Here is a 21,157-nt window from a genome sequence, read left to right on the forward strand (position 1 = left end):
TCCAGGTAGTTCATCAGGTTGTTATCTTGTTAGGGTTCTTAGTGTCTTAAACAATAAAGAGAGATGCAACTGCTTTAACTTTTACACACAATTCTAATGCTGGAGAGGTCTGAGGTTGAGAGGATTAGAAAAAATGAGTAGTTCTCTATCTTGATAGTCATGAGACTCAGAACTATATATAGGAAATCAGTACAAATGTATAATAACTAGAGTTATTAACTGACAAATGTTGTGAGGATATCAAGAGGTAATTTTCTGAAGAAGAAAGAAAAGCTATCAACAATCACTTGCAAATCATTTATAAATTAAAACAACTTTGAGGTTCTATATAATATCTACCATATTGGAAAAGACAGAAAAAGAAAATGACAATTACTGGAAGGGCTCTGAGAAGATAGGTACACTTATGCACTGTTGTAAGACCAGAGAAATGGTCTGATCATTTCGAAAACCATTTGAAATTATACTCCAAAATTCACTATTCTGGATCTTAGTTCTTAATATGAACAACAGAGACAGTATGATTTGTACAACTTACCATTCAGGATATTATGAAGATCAAAGTTGTAAGCTCTAAAGTGCTACACAATGTAACTATTTTGGCTTCATTTTCTTCAGACCTAAGCCTTACTAATTCTCTTTGCTCCAAAAGGCTCATCTTTTCACTGTTCCTCTAAAGCACAATAATCATTTCTACCTCTACATCTTTGCTGATGCTATTCCCTCAACCTGGAATCCCTTTCATCTTTCTCTTGACCATTCAATATCAAATTCTTTCTACAAGGTCTGATTCAAGTGTCACTTTCTACTTGAAGCCTTGCCTAATTACTCTAGTTCACACTGACCATTGCCTTCTCTGACTCCCCATAGCACTAATCAAATCTACCAATCAGTTTAACATTCAATATACTTTCTTATAATATTGCTGTATTAATTATAGTTCCCTCACCAACACTAAAAACCCCATGGTAGAGACTATATGTTACACTTCTATTCTGTATTACTTGTGTGTGTGTGTGTGTGTGTGTATATACCTTGTACAGTGTTGGCACTCAATCAATATTTTGAATCTAATTGAATCAATGATTGTATGAATGTCTGAACAAGAACTGACCTTGACTGCACTAGACAGTTAACTTAAATAATCCTATTCACTAGAGCAGGGTTCTTAACCTATTTTTGTGTCATGGCTCCCCCTGATCCCCTGACAAAATTTATGGATTGTATTTTAGAATTTTTAAAAAACATACATAATAAAATACATGATATTTTAAAAGAAACCAATTATAATTAAGGATAGTTATCAAAATGTTTTTTTTTTAAAGTTCATTGACCCCACGATTAGAATCTTGTGATTATAATACCAATTCACTGCTATAAATGCATTAGCCCCTCTGGCAGAAATAAATCAAGAAAGATACATCAAGGAAAAAAAAATTGTATTTACTTTTCCTCAGCAGTAAAGATGTCAAAACAACCATTGGCCAGCATCTGGTCCAGCATCTTCAGAAATGGTACAGATACCCTAAGGGAAAAAATACACATGAATATAAGACTAACTCTTATCAGCTAAAGTGACACTTCTTATATACGGCCTCTTCTTATCCTACTACAACTTACCCCTAGATGCTGATGCCCCCTCTCCAACAAAAAATTAAACTGTGTTTACTTTGATATCTTTTGTATTTATTATTATGTGTACATATTGTTCTCTCCCTGTAGAGTATAAGCTCTCTCTCTCTCTCTTTTTCTTTTAATTTATTTTGCAGGGCAGTGAGGGTTAAGTGACTTGCCCAGGGCCACACAGCCAGTAAGTGTCAAGTGTCTGAGGCCGGATTTGAACTCAGGTCCTCCTGAATCCAGGGCCGGTGCTTTATCCACTGCGCCACCTGGCTGCCCTGAGTATAAGCTCTCTTAAGGGCAAGGAATGTTTTGTTTTTATCTTTCTGCTCCCCAGTACACAGCATTGACTACTATATAGTAATTACTTAATAAATGTTTCTTGATTGATTTGATATTGAGCTTTACTCTTTCACTCAGCGTGTTTGGACATCAGATGACAAATTCACTTGACTGCAAGGCAAATATAATTTGATCTCACCACTTCCCTGGGCTCAGTACTTCCACACAAGACAATCAGCAACCTAGTTATTAAGTAGCAGAAGTGGATTTACTTGAGGGCAGGCATATCCCTATGAAAGCAACAAAAGGATAAGACCAGACTCTTTTTCAAAGAAATGTTGCAGTGTCTAGTTTTAATTTTAAGTCCAAAGTCCAGAAGTGGGTTGGGAGAATAAGGCAAAAAAAAAAAAAAAAAAGGATCCCACCATAAAGAGATATGAAGGTGGCAGGAAAGCCACCTTACAAACACAGAAGAAACTGACTCCAAAACACATACAAGAAAAAATGTCAGAGAAAAACACAGCTTGGGCAAAAGGTCAACTAAAAATGAAGCAAGAGTTGTTGTTTTTTAAAGTTAAGATTGTTTTTATAAATAAGAGGGCTTTTAGGAAAATACTGGGAAAGAGAAGAGAGCTATGGAAGATAGAACTGGAAAAGGAATTAACGGCATGGGACAAAGAGTTTGTATAAAGGCTTGCACAAGGCACAAATTACATGAAATTTAGAATGGACCAAATAGAACCTAATGATTCCACTATGCAACAAGAAATATTAACAATAAATCAAAAGACTGAAAAAAAATAGAGGAAAATAAGTTATCTCACAGCAAAAACAACTGACCAGGAAAATAGAACAAAAAGAAAAAAATTAGGAATCACTAGACTATATGAATGCTGTGACCAAAGAAAAGAGTTCAGACATTATATTTCAAGGAATCTTAAAAGAAAATTGCCCCAGTCTCTTAGTATCAGAGGACAAATTATTTTTTAAAAAACACCTTTCACCTCCTGAAACCCCCAAATTAAAGACTTGCATGATTTAAGAGAAACTGAGGAGATAAACATGAACCATGATAAAGAACTAAACACTGATAAAACTATATACATTCAAATATGGGGAGATGACACGTTCCCCCCCCCCCCCCGAGACTATTATTATGAGGGTTTATAGAGAGAATCTAGTTTAACAAGACCAGGGAGTGATTCTTTTATGTCTTAATGAGATCCTCAAGAAATGAATGGAATGAGATGGGTCAAGAATTACATTAGTGATGAGGGGGCAGGGAAAGAAATCTGGGAAAATTATTTCACATAATCAGGGTAAGAAGACATATCCAAACAAGGAGAAAGGGGTTGGGAGAGAAGCTGACCAGTGAACCTCACTCTCATCAAAATTTGTCAAAAGAAGAAAGAATGCCTATGTGCACATGTGCAGTCACACACACACACAAACACACACACACACACACACACAGAATGCACAATACTCAACTGATAAATAGGAGGATAAAAGGAGAAGGGGAAAGGAGGAATTTGAGGAAGGGTAGATTAAGGGAACAAAACAAACTATGAATGGACAGACATTTATAACTTTTTGAGGTAGTAAAGGAGGAGAATCTGAAGAGGGGCTATAAATTAGGGAATTGATGAGAATGTTACGGTATATAAATGTGATGGAGTACTATTGTACTAATCTCTTATTAGTAAATGACCAATCATTATTCCAGAGGACTAATGATGAAACATACAACTAAGCTCATGATACAGAGGAATAAGAACAAAGATTAAGACAGGTTTTTTTGGACATGGCCAATGGGGAAATTTGTTTTGATTAACTATATATATTCAAAATGAGTTTTGTTTTAATTGTGTCTTCAATTGAAGCAGTGGGGGATGGAAAAAAGGCAGATTTCAGCTAACTAAAACAATATTTTTGAAAAAGATAAATTTAAGGTACCTGAGCCAGATAAATTACATTGAAGGTATCTGGCCCAAATAAATCACATTCTCTCCTATAGAAAGAACTAGTAGATATGATCACTTAGTTACCGTTTTTAGAATGAATCTTTAAAGAAATGGTTAGTGAAATATCTTTAAAAAAGGAGGCAATGATTATAATGAGCCAGGTGAGAACATTAAAGCAAAACAGAATAAACAAAATACAAATCAAATCTGGACAATTTTATTTCCCTTTTAAAGACAGATTCAGTAAATACATCAGAGGAATGTTGTAAATGGAGTTTACCAAGATTTTACTAATGCAAATTATTATATAGTCATAGTATTCTCATTCAATGTCAGTTTAGCAGGGGATCTACAGTAAAGTATCCCAAATATTTCTACTTGGGTCTGAGTTAACATTTTTCTTTTTAATGATGTGGATAAAGGCAGGAGAGCATGAACATAAAATTTACAGATGACAAAAGTTGGGAGGGATAAATAATATACTAAAGGGCTTAGTCAAGATTGAAAAACATTCTGATAGGATAGAACACTGGAAAAAATTAACATAAAATTCAATAGGTATATGTGTTAACTCATACCTCATTTCAAAAGATAAATTTCACAAATATAAGATACAGTAAGTTTGTTTAGCCATTAATTCATCTGAAAAAAGACCCACAGATTATAATGGACATTCAGCCTGAGTTCAGCCTGAGTCAGCAGTATGACATAGCAGTGAAAAAACTGATGTGATTAAGGGATCCATCAAGCCTCCAGAAAAAAAAAAGATGGGAAAATGTTCTCTGACTTTCTATTGGTTCTTAAGCTCCAGAATTCAATTTGAGATGTCATTTTAAAGTTGTTTGAAGAGGAATATTCGGAGTTCCCAGCCAAAAACAACTTAAAAGGTCATAAGTAAAGGTCTCTGACACTGGGGTGGGTGCTGGTCCATAGCACACACGGCAGCAACAATAGCTGAAGACCTTTGTGGTAGCTGCTGCAACAATAGCTTCAGGAGCTCTTCCCAGAGATACTAAAGATATTGGGCAAATGGTCAGAAAGAGATAATAGGGGACCCCTGTGCTAGTACTGGGCACAAGACCAAGCACTATTTGGTAACTCCACTGACTACACCCACTTATGGGTCACACCTCTCTCCACTGTGCACCACTGTGCAATCATTGAAAACTTACAAACCCTGAGAACTAACTCTGAAAATAGGAGTTCAAAAGAGGCTGACATTTGGGATAGTTCACTCCCCACTCTCCTCCCCACCACACTCAGGAAAGCATAAGTCAACTTTAATACGAATTTGAGTCAAGAAATAGGCAGAGAAAATGAGCAAATAATAAAAAAAGAACCTGACCATAAAAAGCTAATATGTTGACTGGGAAGGTCAAGATACAAACTGAGAAGACAACAATGCAAAAATAGCTACACGAAAAGCCTTGAAGAAATATGTAAATTGGACACAAGTTCAACATGAATTCCTGGAAGAAATAAATTGTTTTAAAAATCAAATAAGAGGAAAAATTGAGAAAAGAAATTAGAGCATGCAAGAAAACTGATGAGACAAACTAACAGGCTGTTAAAATTTTAAGGTACAAAAATACTGAAGAAAATAACACCTTAAAAAACAAAACTGGCCGCTAAAAGTGGTACAAAATGTCATAGAAAAAAGTTCAAAAGCTGAATTGGCCAGATGGAAAAAGAGATACAAAAGCTCAATGAAGAAAATAGTAACTTAAAAATTAGAATTGGGTAAGTGAAAGCTAATGATTCCATGAGATATAAAATAGTCCTAAGATGTAAAATATCTCATAGTCAAAAGATATAAAATAAGTCGTAAGGAGGAAAAAATAGAAGAAAATATAAAAAATATTACAAAAACAACTGACCTGGAAAACTTGATCAAGGAGAGATAATTTAAGAATTATAGGACTGCCTGAAAGCCATGATCAAAAACAGAGCATAAAAATCATATTTTGAGAAATTATAAAGAAAACCTGCCTGGATAGAAAGTAAAATAGAAAATTTTTAAAATCCACTAATGACCTCCTGAAAGAGAATTTGGAACTTAAAATTTAGAAAAAAAAAAGCATGCTAAAAATAAATAAATTTGAAAAATGTGTATCAAAAATAAATAGAAACTTTTGGAATGACTTGCTCCATGTCAGTTTCTCTACTCAAGGATATAGAGGTAGGGGGCAGCTAAGTGGCACAGTGGATAAAGCATGAGCCCTGGATTCAGGAGGACCTGAGTTCAAATCCGGCCTCAGACACTTGACATTTATTAGCTGTGTGACCCTGAGCGAGTCACTTAACCCTCATTGCCCCACAAAACAAAACAAAACCAAAAATAAAAACAAAAAGTTGATTTATTGGGGCAGCTAGGTGGCACAGTGGATAGAGCACTGGCCCTGGAGTCAGGAGGACCTGAGTTAAAATCCAGCCTTAGATACTTGACACTTACTATCTGTGTGACCCTGGACAAGTCATTTAACCCCAAATGCCTCAACAACAACAACAACAACAACAACAACAACAACAACAACAACAACAACAACAACAACAACAAAAAAGCCTGGGATTTGTAAAGGGCTTTAAGAAGTAAACTGAAAGGGGCAGCTAGATGGCACAGTGAATAGAGCACTAGCCCTGGAGTCAGGAGTACCTGAGTTCAAATCTGGCCTCAGACACTTAATACTTAACTAGCTGTGTGACCCTGGGCAAGTCACTTAACCCCAACTGCCTCACTAAAAAAACCCCAAAAAACCAAAAACAACAACAAAAAAGAAGTAAACTAAAGAAGTATACATGTACATAGTGAGAAACCTGTGAAGTAATAAGAAGTCACTGGAGTTTATTGATTTTATATTAAGACAGGTTGAAAGATGCTGGGATGTTTAAACTGGAGAAGACTCAAGAAGGATAAGTTAGCTGTATTCAAGATCTGAAAGACTGTTATGTACAAGCAGCATTAGATTTGCTGTCTAATCTCACAGGGAGAAACAGAAACAATAGGTGGAAGTTGAAAAAATTGAAGTCATTAAAAAAAACAACACAACATCCTAACAATTTCAGCTGTCCAAAAATTGAATGGATTGCCTTGGTAAATGGTGGATTCCCTCTCATTGGAAGTCTTCAAGCAAAAAGTAGATGTCCACTTGTGAAGTAGATTTTTTTATCCAAAATTTTTATTAATTTTAAATAAGTTTTAAGCTGTTTCAGATTTGGGGGGTCTTTAAAAAGAAAACCGAATTAAATCCACATCAATGTCCACTGTTTTTTTCTTATGAAATCTGTATGATGCTGGTAGGTCATATCGTAGTTCTGCTATAACATCCATCTTAATGTTCCATTCATCTGCTTTCTTTTGAATATGTTCTTGGGTTGAAGATTTATGTAAGGAATATACTGCTACTCTTGCCATTTGTAAAGCAATCTTCAGAAATGACATATCCATACCTTTATTATGTTTGGTTCCAAAGGGAGGATTCATGATTATAGTGTCAAAGGACTTGGACATTGTATCAGATAAAGAACACACATTGCATTGAATCATGTCAATATTTGTCAGCTCAAACTCTGCAACATTTCTACTAAATATTTCTAATGCATCTTCATCTATATCAAATCCAACACACAACCCTGCTCCTAACATTGCTGTTCCAATACTAACCATCCTAGATCTCCAACCACTTTGTTTTCAATGTCATCATATGTTATGAATTTGTATATAGCATATATGCTGCAATGTGGGGCCTGGTCAGATACTGTTCCAGAAGTAATTTGGGCTTCTCAAAGCCATCAACTTGTTGCAATAAACTTTCCATTTCCTTCTGTTTCATGTTTTCTTTGGGTAACGTGGGTTATACTTTTGGGGGAAGGGAGAGGGGGAGGGCCTGAAGTATGTTATACTAAAGATTCCTTTCAACGATGATTAGAGTAGATGTCCAATGAGGTTCCTAACTACTCTAGATTCTTTCATCTTATGTTTCTATGATATAATACACAAAGCTAACAGCAGTGTGTAAATTTAAATATTTTATAGGTTACAGCAGAAAAAGTAAATGGCTACACTTTGGATAGTTGTGTAACTTACTCTACACTATAGGACTTTGCCCCCAAATCTGCATGCAACTCTGATTTTTATATATCAAATCAGATTTCTTGATGATATATCATATTTTAAGAGGGGCATGCTTATTTCTGATTGATCTGTGACAACACCTCTGAACAATCTTAAATAATTACATATTGTGGTAAAAATTATTTGTGGTAAAGATTAATATTCCTGTTTTTAGCTAACTCATTTGGGAGGGGCCACACCTGGCCCACCTCGAAGTTATGTATGCTACTGAACTGAGAAGGAGAACTGTCCATAGGCAGTTTTTGAAGGACCTCCCCTTTTGGGGAAGGAAAGATTGAATGCTCCCTGAAGGGAGGGGGAGGGCTGCTTCCAGAATGCTAGGCTTCTTCCGGAACATGAGCTCACTCTCGGGTCTCTCTGTCTGGTGACTCCCCTTGCAGAGGAGCGTGTTCACGCTGTCTCTGGTGGCTGCTGACTGCTGCTGCAAGCAACTGTAAACAGTCCAGGGTTTGATGAGTTAATTATGGAAAACCCTAAATTCCTTTGATTGGAAATAGTCTGGGGTTGCATAGGTTAAGTTTAGAGTTAAGAGCATTTATCTGTATTTCTATTTTCCTATTTCCTTATCTTTGATTTTTATTAGCTTCACCTTTGTTGTTTAATTAATTCCCAAGTAATAAAATCTGATCCTTTTGTGAACTAAATAAAGCTTAGAGGCTCCTTTCTTATTGACCTGGGAGAAATATCTAAAAAGGGTAGTTCAGCTGGGAGGGTAAACCTAAAAGGTCCCTCATATTTCCAGGACCCCAATATTAAGGCGAGTCATCCAAATAACGCTCTGTATATCAAATTTTGGCCCTCACAATATCTATTAACATAGACATGCATTAGGGGAGGATCCACTTAAAGAAAATCTGTGAATTCTTTTAAAAAGCAAAAAAATACCTTTCCTAAGTAGAATAATTACTTCAACTAATCTTATTCAAAAATATGTCTACTAAGGTTAGACTAGCAACATTATGAAAAATTCACAATAATATTAAATGTGCCTACTATTTAGAAGGTACTGTGACAAATGTTAAGGAAAATTAGATGAAAAATGACAGTCTTTGCTGTCAGGGAACTTATTTATAACATGAACACAGATAAGTAAAATCCAATGTAGGCATGGAAGGGCAAAAATAGAGACCCACCAATAGTAGAAATATCTTGGGGCAGCTAGGTGGCGCAGTGGATTGAGTATTGGCCCTGGATTCAGGACCTGATTTCAAATCTCACCTCAGACACTTGACACTTACTAGCTGTGTGACCCTGGGCAAGTCACTTAACCCCGATTGCCTCACCAAAAAAAAAAAATATCTTAAGAATGTTAGCTGTTGGGAAAGGGGAGGAGAAGATGAGAAGAAGGAATCTGGGAGAGTGTTTCAGAAATGGTACCTGAGCCATATGAACCATGAAGGAAGAACAGTATTTTTAAAAAATTTATTTAGTTTTTAACATTAAAAAAAATTGAGTTCTAAATTCTCACCCAAGAGAAGGAAAGTAATATATTAATTATACATGTGAAATCCCACAAAACATTTCCATATTAGCCATGTTGCCAAAAAAAAAAAAAACCAAGAAAAGTACACTGAAAAAAATTATACTTCACTTTGTACTCAGAGTTCATCAGTACTCTGGAGTTCATCATACTCTAGAGGTGGATAGCATTTTTCATCAAGAGTCCTTTGGAATTATCTTGGATCATTGTATTGATCAGAATAACTTTGTCTTTCAGCTGATCACCATTGTCTAAATTGATCTCCTAATTCTGCTCATTTTACTCTGCATCATTTCGTATGTGGCTTCCTCGGTTTTTCTGAAACCATCTTCCTCATCATTTCTTATACTACAACAGTATTCCATCATAATCATATATCACAACTTTGTTTAGCCATTGTACAATTGATGGGCATCCTCTTAATTTACAATCCTTTGCCACCACAAAAAGAGTTGCTATAAATATTTTTGTACAAATAGGTCTTCTTCCTTTTTCTTTGATCTCTTTGGGATATAGACCTTGTAGTAATGTTACTGGGACAAGGCTATGCACAATTTTATAGCCCTTTGGGCTTAGTTCCAAGGTTTTACAGAATGGCTGGACAAGTCTACAACTCCAACAACAGGGCATTAGTTTCTCTATTTTCCCATTGTAATGCTTTCAAAAGTATATTGCTTGGATTAGGTTTTGTACATCTAAATCAAGCTTAGCAAAGATATTGCTTCCCTTCCCAGTTCCAGAGCTCTTATTTCTTTCCCAACATTTTTCCTTAGCACTCTCATTTCATTTATAAACACATATTTAGATCTTTCAAAAATGGTTGTTTCATTGTTTCCAGGAATTCTAATTGAACTTGGGCCCAAGTTGTGTGTTTGTTGGGTTGTGGGTTTTCTTGAGGTATTCCTTGTAAATGTTAAGATGTCATTCTCTTGCGTTTTTGTGTTGGGTGTTCTTGTTACCATGATAGCTCTTTATGGTGGGACTCTTTTATTGTTTGTTCATCCTTCCAGCCTTGATTACAGAATTTTCAAGTTTGTATGAAGGGCAGGATATGTGGAATTTTGGAAGGAATGGTTAGATTATGCATGGTCTTGTCTTCTATTCTCCTGAATCTTGTTCCTGCTTACTCAAAGTACTGATTTCAGAGGCTACTGAAGCTGAGGACCTGCAATCTTTTTTATTTATTTAAGTGGGGGTTAAGTGATTTGCCCAGGGTCACACAGCTAGTAAGTGTCAAGTGTCTGAGGGCAGATTTGAACTCAGGTACTCCTGAATCCAGGGCCGGTGCTTTATCCATTGTGCCACCTAGCTGCCTCTGCAATCTTTTAATGTATCCAAAACAGTGTGATCCAAGGTAAATTCTGATTACTACTCTACTGGTCTAAGTTCTGCAAGTTTTGGGCCTTGGTTTGGGTATAAGCAATAGAACTGTAGTTTTGCCTCTACTTGGTACTCCAGTACACTATTTTTCTCATTTGATTCTTTTAAAAATTTATTTATTTTATTCTGAACTTAAGAAATAAAACAAGCATTTCCATAACATAGTGGAATAGAAAAAAGATGACTGCAATGAAACTACAAATCTATTATGTCCAGTACACTAGATTCAACCACTGCCAGCCAGCTAAAGTCTCTGCAATCTCAGAGTGAAAGAACTATAGGCTCCCCTTTGGCCTTGACTCTTTGCTTCTTCTCTAATACACAGACCTGGGGCCATTATTACTCCCTGCCTTAGATTAATATCCCTAGGCATGGATCTTCTCCTCTATCTTTACTGGATCTGTGTCTCAGCTGTGAGTAGAGAGTGGCAGAATTGCAAGGTGTTCCAGCTTTGCGCTGAAGGTCAGGCCCTTCAGTCCTGGTGAAAAGCTACAAAAAGGCACTCATTCAATCACCATTTTAGAAGGCTCACTACAACATGGTCCTGTCTAGTCTCCAGCTCTAATATTCATAATTTCTCAGTCTGTCTCCCTATGCTGACTTGAGCTGGAAAAAATTGCCTCAACCCTCCCCCCAATTTAAAAAAAACAAAGCAATTAAAAAGTATTTAAATCTATGTGCAGTTATATTAAGTATTGATTTTCATTCATTATTTCATTATTCATTATACCATTAAGCATAATATAGTTCTTTAATTTATCTATTTATTTATTTTTTGGGGGGTGTGAGGCAATTGGGGTTAAGTGATTTGCCCAGGGTCACACAGCTAGTAAGTGTCAAGTGTCTCAGGTCGTATTTGAACTTAGGTCCTCCTGACTCCAAGGCTGGTGTTCCATCCACTGGTGTTCCATCCACCTAGCTGCCCCTAATTCATCTATTTTTATCATGTGCTTTTGCTATGTTTGAAATCATAATTGCAACCATTGGGGTTTTTTTAGTTCATGTGAAGCATAATCTTTATGTGTCAACTGTGTTTCTTATGAAAAATGCATTCCTGGATTCTTTTAACTAATCCATTATGATGTCCTCTCCTGTTTTATAGGTGTTTATCCCATTCACATTCATGATTATGATTGTTAATTATATATTTACTTCCATCCTGTCTTCTACTTTTTCCAGTTTTTCCCCCCTCGCCCTTCCTTTTATCAAGTGATAAGAGAGCTGTTTGCCTATTATTTGTTATCTATAAATGTCACAATCTATTTTCATTTCCTTGCCCTTTTCCTCTTCCTTTTGCCTTAAACTTAATTGTAGTTTTCTCTATGTTCTTTCTTACCTTTTGACATTCCCTTCAGTCGTTCCTCACACTAGGAAGTATGTTGATGAATAACTATTCATCTATTTGCCTATCCTGCCAAAACCCCTGCTTCCTTTTCCCTACCCCTTCTTATTATCTATTAAGTTTAATGTATTTCTATACAATGTTCTTTGTACATGTCTGTGTATGCACACTGTTTGCATTGGTGTATATTAATTCATGTGTTCCACCTTCCTTTTTTCTGGTTCATATGAAAGTGAGGTTCATAGCATACTTATTCCTTCTACTCTTCTTCATATTTTTATACTCTTTCATAGTCTTCATCTCATATTTTAATGTGAGATAGTGGGATTCCTTCTTTTTCTTTCTCTTCATAGTCTCCTATCTCCTGAAATTACTGACAGTTCTCTCTTTACATAAATTCACATTATACAAATTCAATTTTATGTAAAGAATTCTGAAAGAAATCTACATTAACCGCCCCCCCCCCCAAAAAAACCCTCCGTTAACTTCACTGTGCTCTCACTCTCTTTTTGCTCCTTTCCCTCAGTTCAGAGCTCTGTGGCCTCCCACCAAAAAACAAACAAAACCTTAAAAAAAATACCCTTTAAAAAACCCTTCAACTGAAAGTGGAATGAATATAAAGAGACTGCCAATGCCACCACAACTGGATAAGGGGTGTATCTTGAGACCTCCAGTGCCAAGAGAGAAGACCTTTGCCTTGCTTTGTAGACCCACCTGTGTGCCCAGCCCTGCTTGTCTGTCTTCCATCTGTCCATATTCAAATATGGAACATCTGTTCCCAGCCTCTGCATGTCACATCTCCTCTCCTTTCCTCTCCTGTCTGTGTCTGCTCCGCATGTATGCAGCTCCTGTTCTTCCTCTTGGTTAAAGCCAGGATCCCAGCATGGCTGGCCCTGGCCTCTAATATGTTCCTTTTCCTACTCTCACTTCTCTGTCTCTGGTCCCCTACATGTCCTTGAACCATGTATTGGAATTCTCCCCTCCATGGGTGTGAGATCCTTTCCTTCCTTTTTCCCTCTCTTCCCTACTTCCCTGGGTAAATTCACATTACATAAAAATAGTTTTCATAGAGATCTGTAGAATGGTCCACTTATGCAAAGTGACAACTGTACTACTCCTAGGAACACCAAAAACAACAACATAACTCTTAGGTCCACTACTTTTCTTATTTAAATTTCTCAACAACCCCTAACAACTTTAAGGGTCTGAGAGGATACTTGTGTCCTCCCCCAGTACCATTTCATTGATCAAATTTTATATACCTTTCTATGTCTCTCCTGTTTACAATGTTTCCACATTAAAGTATCCACCTAGTCTTGGCATTCACAAGTGTGATTGTAAATACTTTATTTTGTTAAAGATCCATTTTTTTTCCTTTATAGGATTATACTTAATTTTGTAAGAGCTTATTCTTGGTTTTAAGTCTTTATCTTTGGCCTTCTGGAAAATTATATTTGAAGTTCTCCTCTCCTTTAAACTGGAAGCTGCCAAGTATTGTATGATCTTGACTGGCTCCTTTGTTCTTGAATTCTTTCTTTTTGACTGCTTGAAGTCTATATTTTTTCTTTAACCTGGAAGCTTCAGATTTTTGGCTATATGCTGGGAGTTTTCATTTGGAAGTTTCTTTTTTTTTTTTTGGCTGGAAGTTTCTTTTAAGAGATGGCAGCTAGGTGGCGCAGTGTATAGAGCACCAGCCCTGGACTTAGGAGGAGGACCTGAGTTCAAGTATGGCCTCAGACACTTGACACTTACTAGCTGTGACCCTGGGCAAGTCACTTAACCCTCATTACCCTGCAAATAAATAAATAAAGATGGTACCAGTGAATTCTCCGTTTATACAATGTGCTCTGGTTCTAAAAGATCTGGACAGTTTTCATTTATAACTTCTTAGAAAATGGTATACAAGTTATTGATTTTTGGTCATGGGGGCAGGTAGGTGGCACAGTAGACAAAGCACCAGCCCTGGATTCAGGAGGACCTGAGTTCAAATATGGCCTCAGACACTTGACACTTATTCGCTGTATGAACCTGAGCAAGTCACTTAACCCTCACTGCCCTGAAAAAAACCAAAATTTTGGTTGTGATTTTCATAGTCTAATGAATATTAGACTATCTCTCCATGGCCTGTTTCTCATGTTAATTATTTTGTTAAGTATACATACAAACACATATAAATTTACATATAAATATGGATGCCATATATATGGTATATATTTTTTACTTTTCCAATTTTTTTATTTTGTTCTGATTTATCTTGTTTCATGATGTTGTTTTCTGTCTGTCCCATTCTAATTTTCAAAGAGTTCAATTCTTGGGGAAAGTTTACCACTGCCTATTCTAAGGTTTTCTCCTGGCCAATTTTTCTTCTCTAGACATTCTATTTTATATTTCTTGATTCATTTCTTCAAAGTACTCTTCTACTCCTTGTGGCCAGGAAGACATTACTTGGAATCGTGGATTTATTCTGTTTTGCAGAGTTTATCACTTGAGCTTTTCTCAGTTCAAGGTTTTTCTTCATTTTATTTTGTTTTGTTTTGTGTTTTTCTTTCTGTTTACTCATAGCTCTAACCTCAATTTCTGCATTGGGAATCTTTAGTTAGGTCAAATTCCATTCCCATACTTATGACTGGTGTGGGTAGAGTTGATCCTGAATTTGTTTGTCTAAGATGAGGCTTCAACTTCTGTGGGAATTGTCCAGCTTTTCCTCCAACTATAGTGAAAGCCCAGGCTATTAGGATGTTGGATTGGGCAGCAACTGCCTGGATATTTGGTTTCACATGGGCGGATATGTTTCATGGATTGAATGTGGACTGCCCATCTCCTGATCTGGTCCTGTCTACAGATTTGAGACCTCTTTGCCTCCCCTTGAAATGTTGGGTTAATGCTGTTTTGATCTTATCTCTCTCAGTGCATATGGTATGGATTGGATGTAACACTGTTTTATCATCCACCACTGCAATGGTCCTGCTGTGGAACTGGGTAATTTGATATTTAAACCACTACACCTAGCTTATCTCCATTCTACATTTTGACAGTTTTTTTCTTTGTTCATTTTTTTGTTTTGTTTTTGTAGTCTTGAACTGACTAGGGGAGCTCATAGCTAATTACCTTTATTGCTGCTGTCATTGTTTTTCAACATAGTTCTATCCAATGTACTTTGATGACATTCCTAGGGGAACCTAGATGGCATTCTTGGGGGACTCCTCTGAGTCCGAATATATCAATATCTCCACACCAAATTCATCTGCTCTAAACTTCACGGGAAAAAAAAATATATTGTTGTGACAAAAGTTTGAAAAAATGGACTGTCAATGGTACATTTAATAAAGGTGTGGTGTAAGGAATTAATTGTGATTTGGAGTTTTTATAACCCCATCTTTGCTTCATCATGGTCAGACAGAAAAGATGCAAGCTTTAAAAACCTAAGAGAAGATGGATGTGTACTTTAAAAGATTATGGAACAAACAACACAAAGAACACTTAGGAGTTCCCCCATGCCCACATGGGCCTGGCCAAATTATAATGGGGACAGCCCAGGGGGTATGTTAAACCAATTGGAGACTCAACATTGCTACAGAACCACCCTGCCTGTGAGAGAGGGAGGAAGGAGGAGAGAGACTCTCAGAGAGGGATGATGAAGGAAGAGGGAGAGAGGAGCTAGTGTGTTTGATCTTCGGACCTAACCAGGAGATACTGCAAAGCTGATTCTCCTTAGAAATACAGATTCCAGGTGGTGGTGATTTTTTCTACCCCATTTCTCATTGTCCCTAGCTTTATTAACTCCACATGTGTTGTAAATTTTGTTACCATTAATAAAACCTGATTTGTTTGTGAAAAAGAGGCTGTTAATCTCCTTTCTTATTAGTCTGGGAGACATAACTGGAAAAGAGGCAGTTTGGAGAAGGGAAAACTCTGGACCTAGAGGTCCCCCATTATTTTCTGAACCCCAATATTACAGCAAACCACCTAATTAACTCTCCTTATTAAATTTGGCCTGGACAGTGGTTTAATGATGAATAAAGAATATATGTCAAAATCTTAAGAATTATTGCCAAACCATATAAAACAAATGACTGAAGCAAAATAAAAATATATTACATATTAAATTAACTATTCATAAATTTAGTTATTTATGAATTACATTTTATAAAGTATACAACAATAGTTTGATTATTTTACTTTGTCCTAGTTAATTTGTATAGCTCTGTTCTACATTAGATTTTGGGGTGGATCAAATAAGGTAAGATCAATGTTAAATAATTTTGCAGCTTGAATAAAACATACATATCCTGGTATAATTTCATCATTTTTATAAGGTGAGGAAACAGGATCACTGAAATGAAGTGCCATCCAAATGGTGGCTACTGCTGCTGCTGCTACTATTACTATTTCACCATTCTCATAACTTTTTTAAGAGTGTATAAATTACCTGTCATTCAGGAGGTTGTCCTCAAATACCTGAAGTAAAGTTTCACTAAAGCTGTTCATTGCTTGAATATCATTTTGAATTTTCTTCATGTACTCAAAAAGACTTTGTGTTGAGTACCTGACCTGTAACACAGAAAAACATTCTAATAAAGATGCTTGGGGAAAAGAATCCGTCTTTGGCAATTAAAGATATAAGAGGGAAATTAATCCCACATGTATTCTTAACAACCACCTCTGAAGCAAGGCTATGCAGTAGAGAATTTCAGCTTAGTCCTTACAATGTATAGCCAATGTTAGAATTTAATGAACCACACAGCTTGAATCTTATTTCTTATTTATAACTGTGAACGTTGTGTAGCTTGTTCTCTTTAGTTCTCTTCTGTTTTCTCTGAATGAACTCATACAGAACTTCCCAAGTTTCTATGAATTCTCCATATGATGAAATAACATTCTATTATATTAATATACTAGATTCTTTAGCCATTCCTCAATCAACAGACGCTTACTTTGTTTTCAGTATTTTTGTTATAACAAATACTTTCAATTCTGTGAAGCCTTTCTTTCTTTAACCTTTTCAGATAACATGGCCAGGAGGGATAAATAACTTTGAGTAAAAGGATATGAACAGGGGGCAGCTAGATGGTGCAGTGGAAAAAGCAGTGGCCCTGGATTCAGGAGGAGCTGAGTTCAAATCTGGCCTCAAACATTTGACACTTAGTAGCTGTGTGATCCTGGGCAAGTCACTTAACCCTCATTCCCCCACAAAAAAAAAAAAAAAAAAGAAAGAAACGGACATGAACAATTTAGGCACCTATAATGATAAATTATTCACTTATAATAGCTTATGACAATGTATATTCATTATTTTTAATAAATATAAATATAATAATTCCAGATTATTTTCCAGAGTGGTTGGATTAACTTATATTTCCACTAAGAGAATACTAGTATGTCTGTCTTCTCACAATGATTACCTCAGTTGTTATCATCTTTGAGAAGTCAGTGTTGCATAATAAATAGAGAGTTAGATTATAAAAGACTGGGCTTCAGTCCTATCTCTGAGACATATTGGTTTATTTCATCTCTGACTACTTCAGGCAAGTCTCTAAGACTGATAGGTATCAAATTCCCCATTGGGAGTACCCCACACCAATGAAGTCACAGAATTGAGCTTTTTTAAAAATGCCAACATTTACCAATTTATAGACTGTATCTGGAAAAAAAAAAAGAATGGATCTACTAAGCTATGTCTTTTTAAAAAAATTCTCTATATTAATCCCACCTCTAAGACAGTATCTATTAAAATGTATGACAGGGCTTTGAAATAAAGTAAGTCTAAATAGTTATCTTTTGTCTAGTTTTAAGAGTCACAAGTCTTCATTTGTGGTTGTTTCAGTTCTTCATCACAATATTCTAATAAATGGACATCTAGCTTCTATTTGAAGATCTTTAGCAATGGAGAATTTACTACCCACTAAAAACAAAATGTTTTAATTGTTCATCATCATCATCATCATCATCATCACCAGCCAAATGAAGCACATCCATCCTGAATACCAATACCATATTATTCAAATAATCAAATGGATTCACAGATCCAAATTGTCCAACAGATTCAGAGTCTATTGTGTCTATCCATTTTTTATGACTTTTGTCAATTTTCAAGAGATAAGGTCAAACTTGTAATGATTGGAATGACGCCACCTACTGGAGACTTACTATAGGAAAGCTCCACCATGAGGAGAATGCCTCAGAGGGCAAGGCCATGCGGCTTTTCCTTGGCATCAGGAAGTAACATTTGCACATGGGTACTGTCCATCAAGGCTACCAGCCAATCAACTTGAGGAGCCTCCCATTTTCTGGGAGGGGACAGGAAGGAGGAAGGAGGGCCTGTGTGGAGAGGTTTGTCTTTTTTTTTGGTTCCTGACTTCATGGTGGTGGTGGTGGTGGCAGCAGAGGACTTTACAGGAAAATTGAGGAAAGATAGGATTGCTAGGCTGTTGGAATTCTATTCTCAATCTTTATCTTTCAATAAACCCTTAAAAACCTAAACTTGTTTTATCAGTGATTTTAGTCAGTTTCCCCCAAAACTGGGGGAACAGATTGGAACCCACATTTAGAATCTTAAATTACACATGAAAAACGAATCTCCAGTAGGTGGCGTCATTCTAATCATTAGAAACTTCAGGGTTGTTTTGATTTGCATTTCTCTTATTATCAGTAATTTGGAATATTATTTCTTATAGTTTTTAGTAATTTGTAATTGTTCTTTTCAAAACGTTGTTCATATCCTATGATCACTTATTTATCAACTAATTATTTCCATATCTTGGAGGGTTAAGTGACTTGCCCAGGGTCACACACAGTGTCAAGTGTCTGAGGCCGTATTTGAATTCAGGTATTCCTGAATCCAGGGCCGGTGCTTTATTCACTGCACCACCTAGCTGCCCAACCATAAAGTGTTATGCAAATATAGCTGCTATTGATTTCACAATTCTTTTATTTTAGTATTTTCTTAATATAATTTTAAAAATTCTGTTAACTATTTTAAAAGTAAGTAATCCTAATTCAATTTGTTCCCCTCAGGCCCAGGTAACACTAAGAAAAATCTGGCAAACCTTGGGTGGTTTCCCTTTATACAGTCTACACTGTCTACAGAAACAAAAAATAGCATTCCATTTTCAAAAATAAATTATATTTTCATAATCTTAGCATTTGAGCTACTATCTATGTGATGGGAGAAAATTCTTTGAAAACAATGCAGATTTCACAGTGATAGGATTTAGAGTTGAAATGACCTAAAAAAATCATTTAGTCCTTACCAAAAAAAAAAAAAAAAAGCAACCTGGAACCCTGAAAACTTGAAGTGATTTGTCTAAGTTCACTGGGTAATGAGTGGAAGAATTGGGATTCTAAACCATGTCCTCTGATTCCAGATCCCGGGGAAGATAAATTTATCATTTTTGGCTAAAGAACAAGACTTGAAACAACAAAGATAAACAGTATTTTATATTCACTGATTATATTAAAAGTGATTTTATTCTGAGGTTTCTTGGAGACTATCAATAATATATTTTAAATATGATACAATTCTTTTTATATATTAAAAGAAAAATATTAGAAATAAAAGGAATGTCACTGAAAGTGAAAATAAGCAAAGTTATAAAAGACACTTTTGAAATATCACTATTGAAAAGAAAACCTGAGAGCATCTATAATGCTTTGTAAAAGTCAATTTTTAAACCCCAGAGGTATTCCCAAGTCTGTTTGTACATAATATACTTCCCTGTTATTTTTAAGGTAATTTCATCAAGGTTTCAATCATATTTCTCTTCTATTGCACAAAATTTTCCACTGTCAACCTATATGATTACAAAGATGACTATATGATCTTGTGGTCATGGGAAAAGAACTAAATCCTTGATTTTGTGTGGGAAGGAACAGAATGATGCAAAACTATCCTAACTCAGAAAGTTAAAAACTTTCTAAACAGAACAGAACAGAACAGAAACCAACAAAAGAAAATAAAAAGGTCCATAGTTACAATAATCTTTCTACCCTACACTCTCTATCCTCCAACATTGCTGCAATTTACTAAGAAAAGTTTCACAGGATTCTAGAACTGAAAGAGACCTTAAAGATAAATTTATTCCAACCTCTATACTGTATTGATAGGTAAATTGTGGTCCAGCAATGTGATTGTATCACCATACTAAAGATCTTCCTTAAATTCACTGTGGTGAAAGACATGTATTGGTCAAGTACTTTCAAGTATACCCTAAGAACTTAGAGAATAGAAGTAATCACAATGATTCACATATAAAGCACCCTGAGGTTCACAAAGTATCCCACAACCCACACAACAGGCCTGGAAAGCAGGCAAAGAAACTTTTTTCCTCCAAGAAGAATATTACGGCTCCTTATACAACTCAAGGCTTTAGAAGAATTAAAAAACAAAATTTTCTTACTGTGGACTCTGTTAACCCACCAACAGAGACTGCCAACCCCAATAGGACATGGTATCGATAGACTGGCAATGCAAGGAGCTGGGTAATGCAAGGGAATGCCTGTGAAGGAGCATTCCAATTTAAAATAGCAGATTCTGATCTGTAAAAAAGAAATAAATAATTACAGTATATTATGGAATTTTTTTTTACAGTCTATTCCATGAAGAGAAGAATACACACAGCATTAGTGCATGAGAGTATGTTGGAATAAAAGTCTGAGAAAAATATACAAAATTTCTCATACCTTGGAAATATCTTCTCTAATTCTTCTCTATAAGGAAGGTGGGGAACTGGAGGATCATCAAAGTACAAAAGATTCAAGAAAATGGAACCAGCATGAGCTCGAAATCTGTCAATTTTCTCACTTGACTGTTGGGCTAGACAGCACATGATCTGTTTGCAGCTGTAAAATAACAAGAGCCACTGGTTAATCCACTGCTATCAGCATTGTGAGGAATACACTAGCAATTTAAGGTGAAAAGCTTATGTAGAAAACCCCAGATATTTACCTATTGTCCTAAT

The 21,157-nt window shown here is 35.9% G+C and overlaps 1 protein-coding gene and 1 pseudogene across 1 annotated transcript in view; both read right to left on the reverse strand.

Annotated features, from left to right (window-relative positions):
- Positions 1–21,157, reverse strand: part of TBCD (tubulin folding cofactor D) — a 448,209-nt gene that overhangs the window by 30,610 nt on the left and 396,442 nt on the right. Inside the window, 4 exon segments of the mRNA XM_044001676.1 lie at positions 1,448–1,525; positions 16,630–16,751; positions 20,597–20,735; positions 20,880–21,038. Of these exon segments, the coding sequence (XP_043857611.1) occupies positions 1,448–1,525; positions 16,630–16,751; positions 20,597–20,735; positions 20,880–21,038 (498 nt within the window).
- LOC122753893 lies at positions 7,090–7,696 on the reverse strand (annotated as a pseudogene).

The sequence above is a fragment of the Dromiciops gliroides genome, chromosome 4 (genome assembly GCF_019393635.1).
Source record: "Dromiciops gliroides isolate mDroGli1 chromosome 4, mDroGli1.pri, whole genome shotgun sequence".
NCBI classification, from domain to species: Eukaryota; Metazoa; Chordata; class Mammalia; order Microbiotheria; family Microbiotheriidae; genus Dromiciops; species Dromiciops gliroides.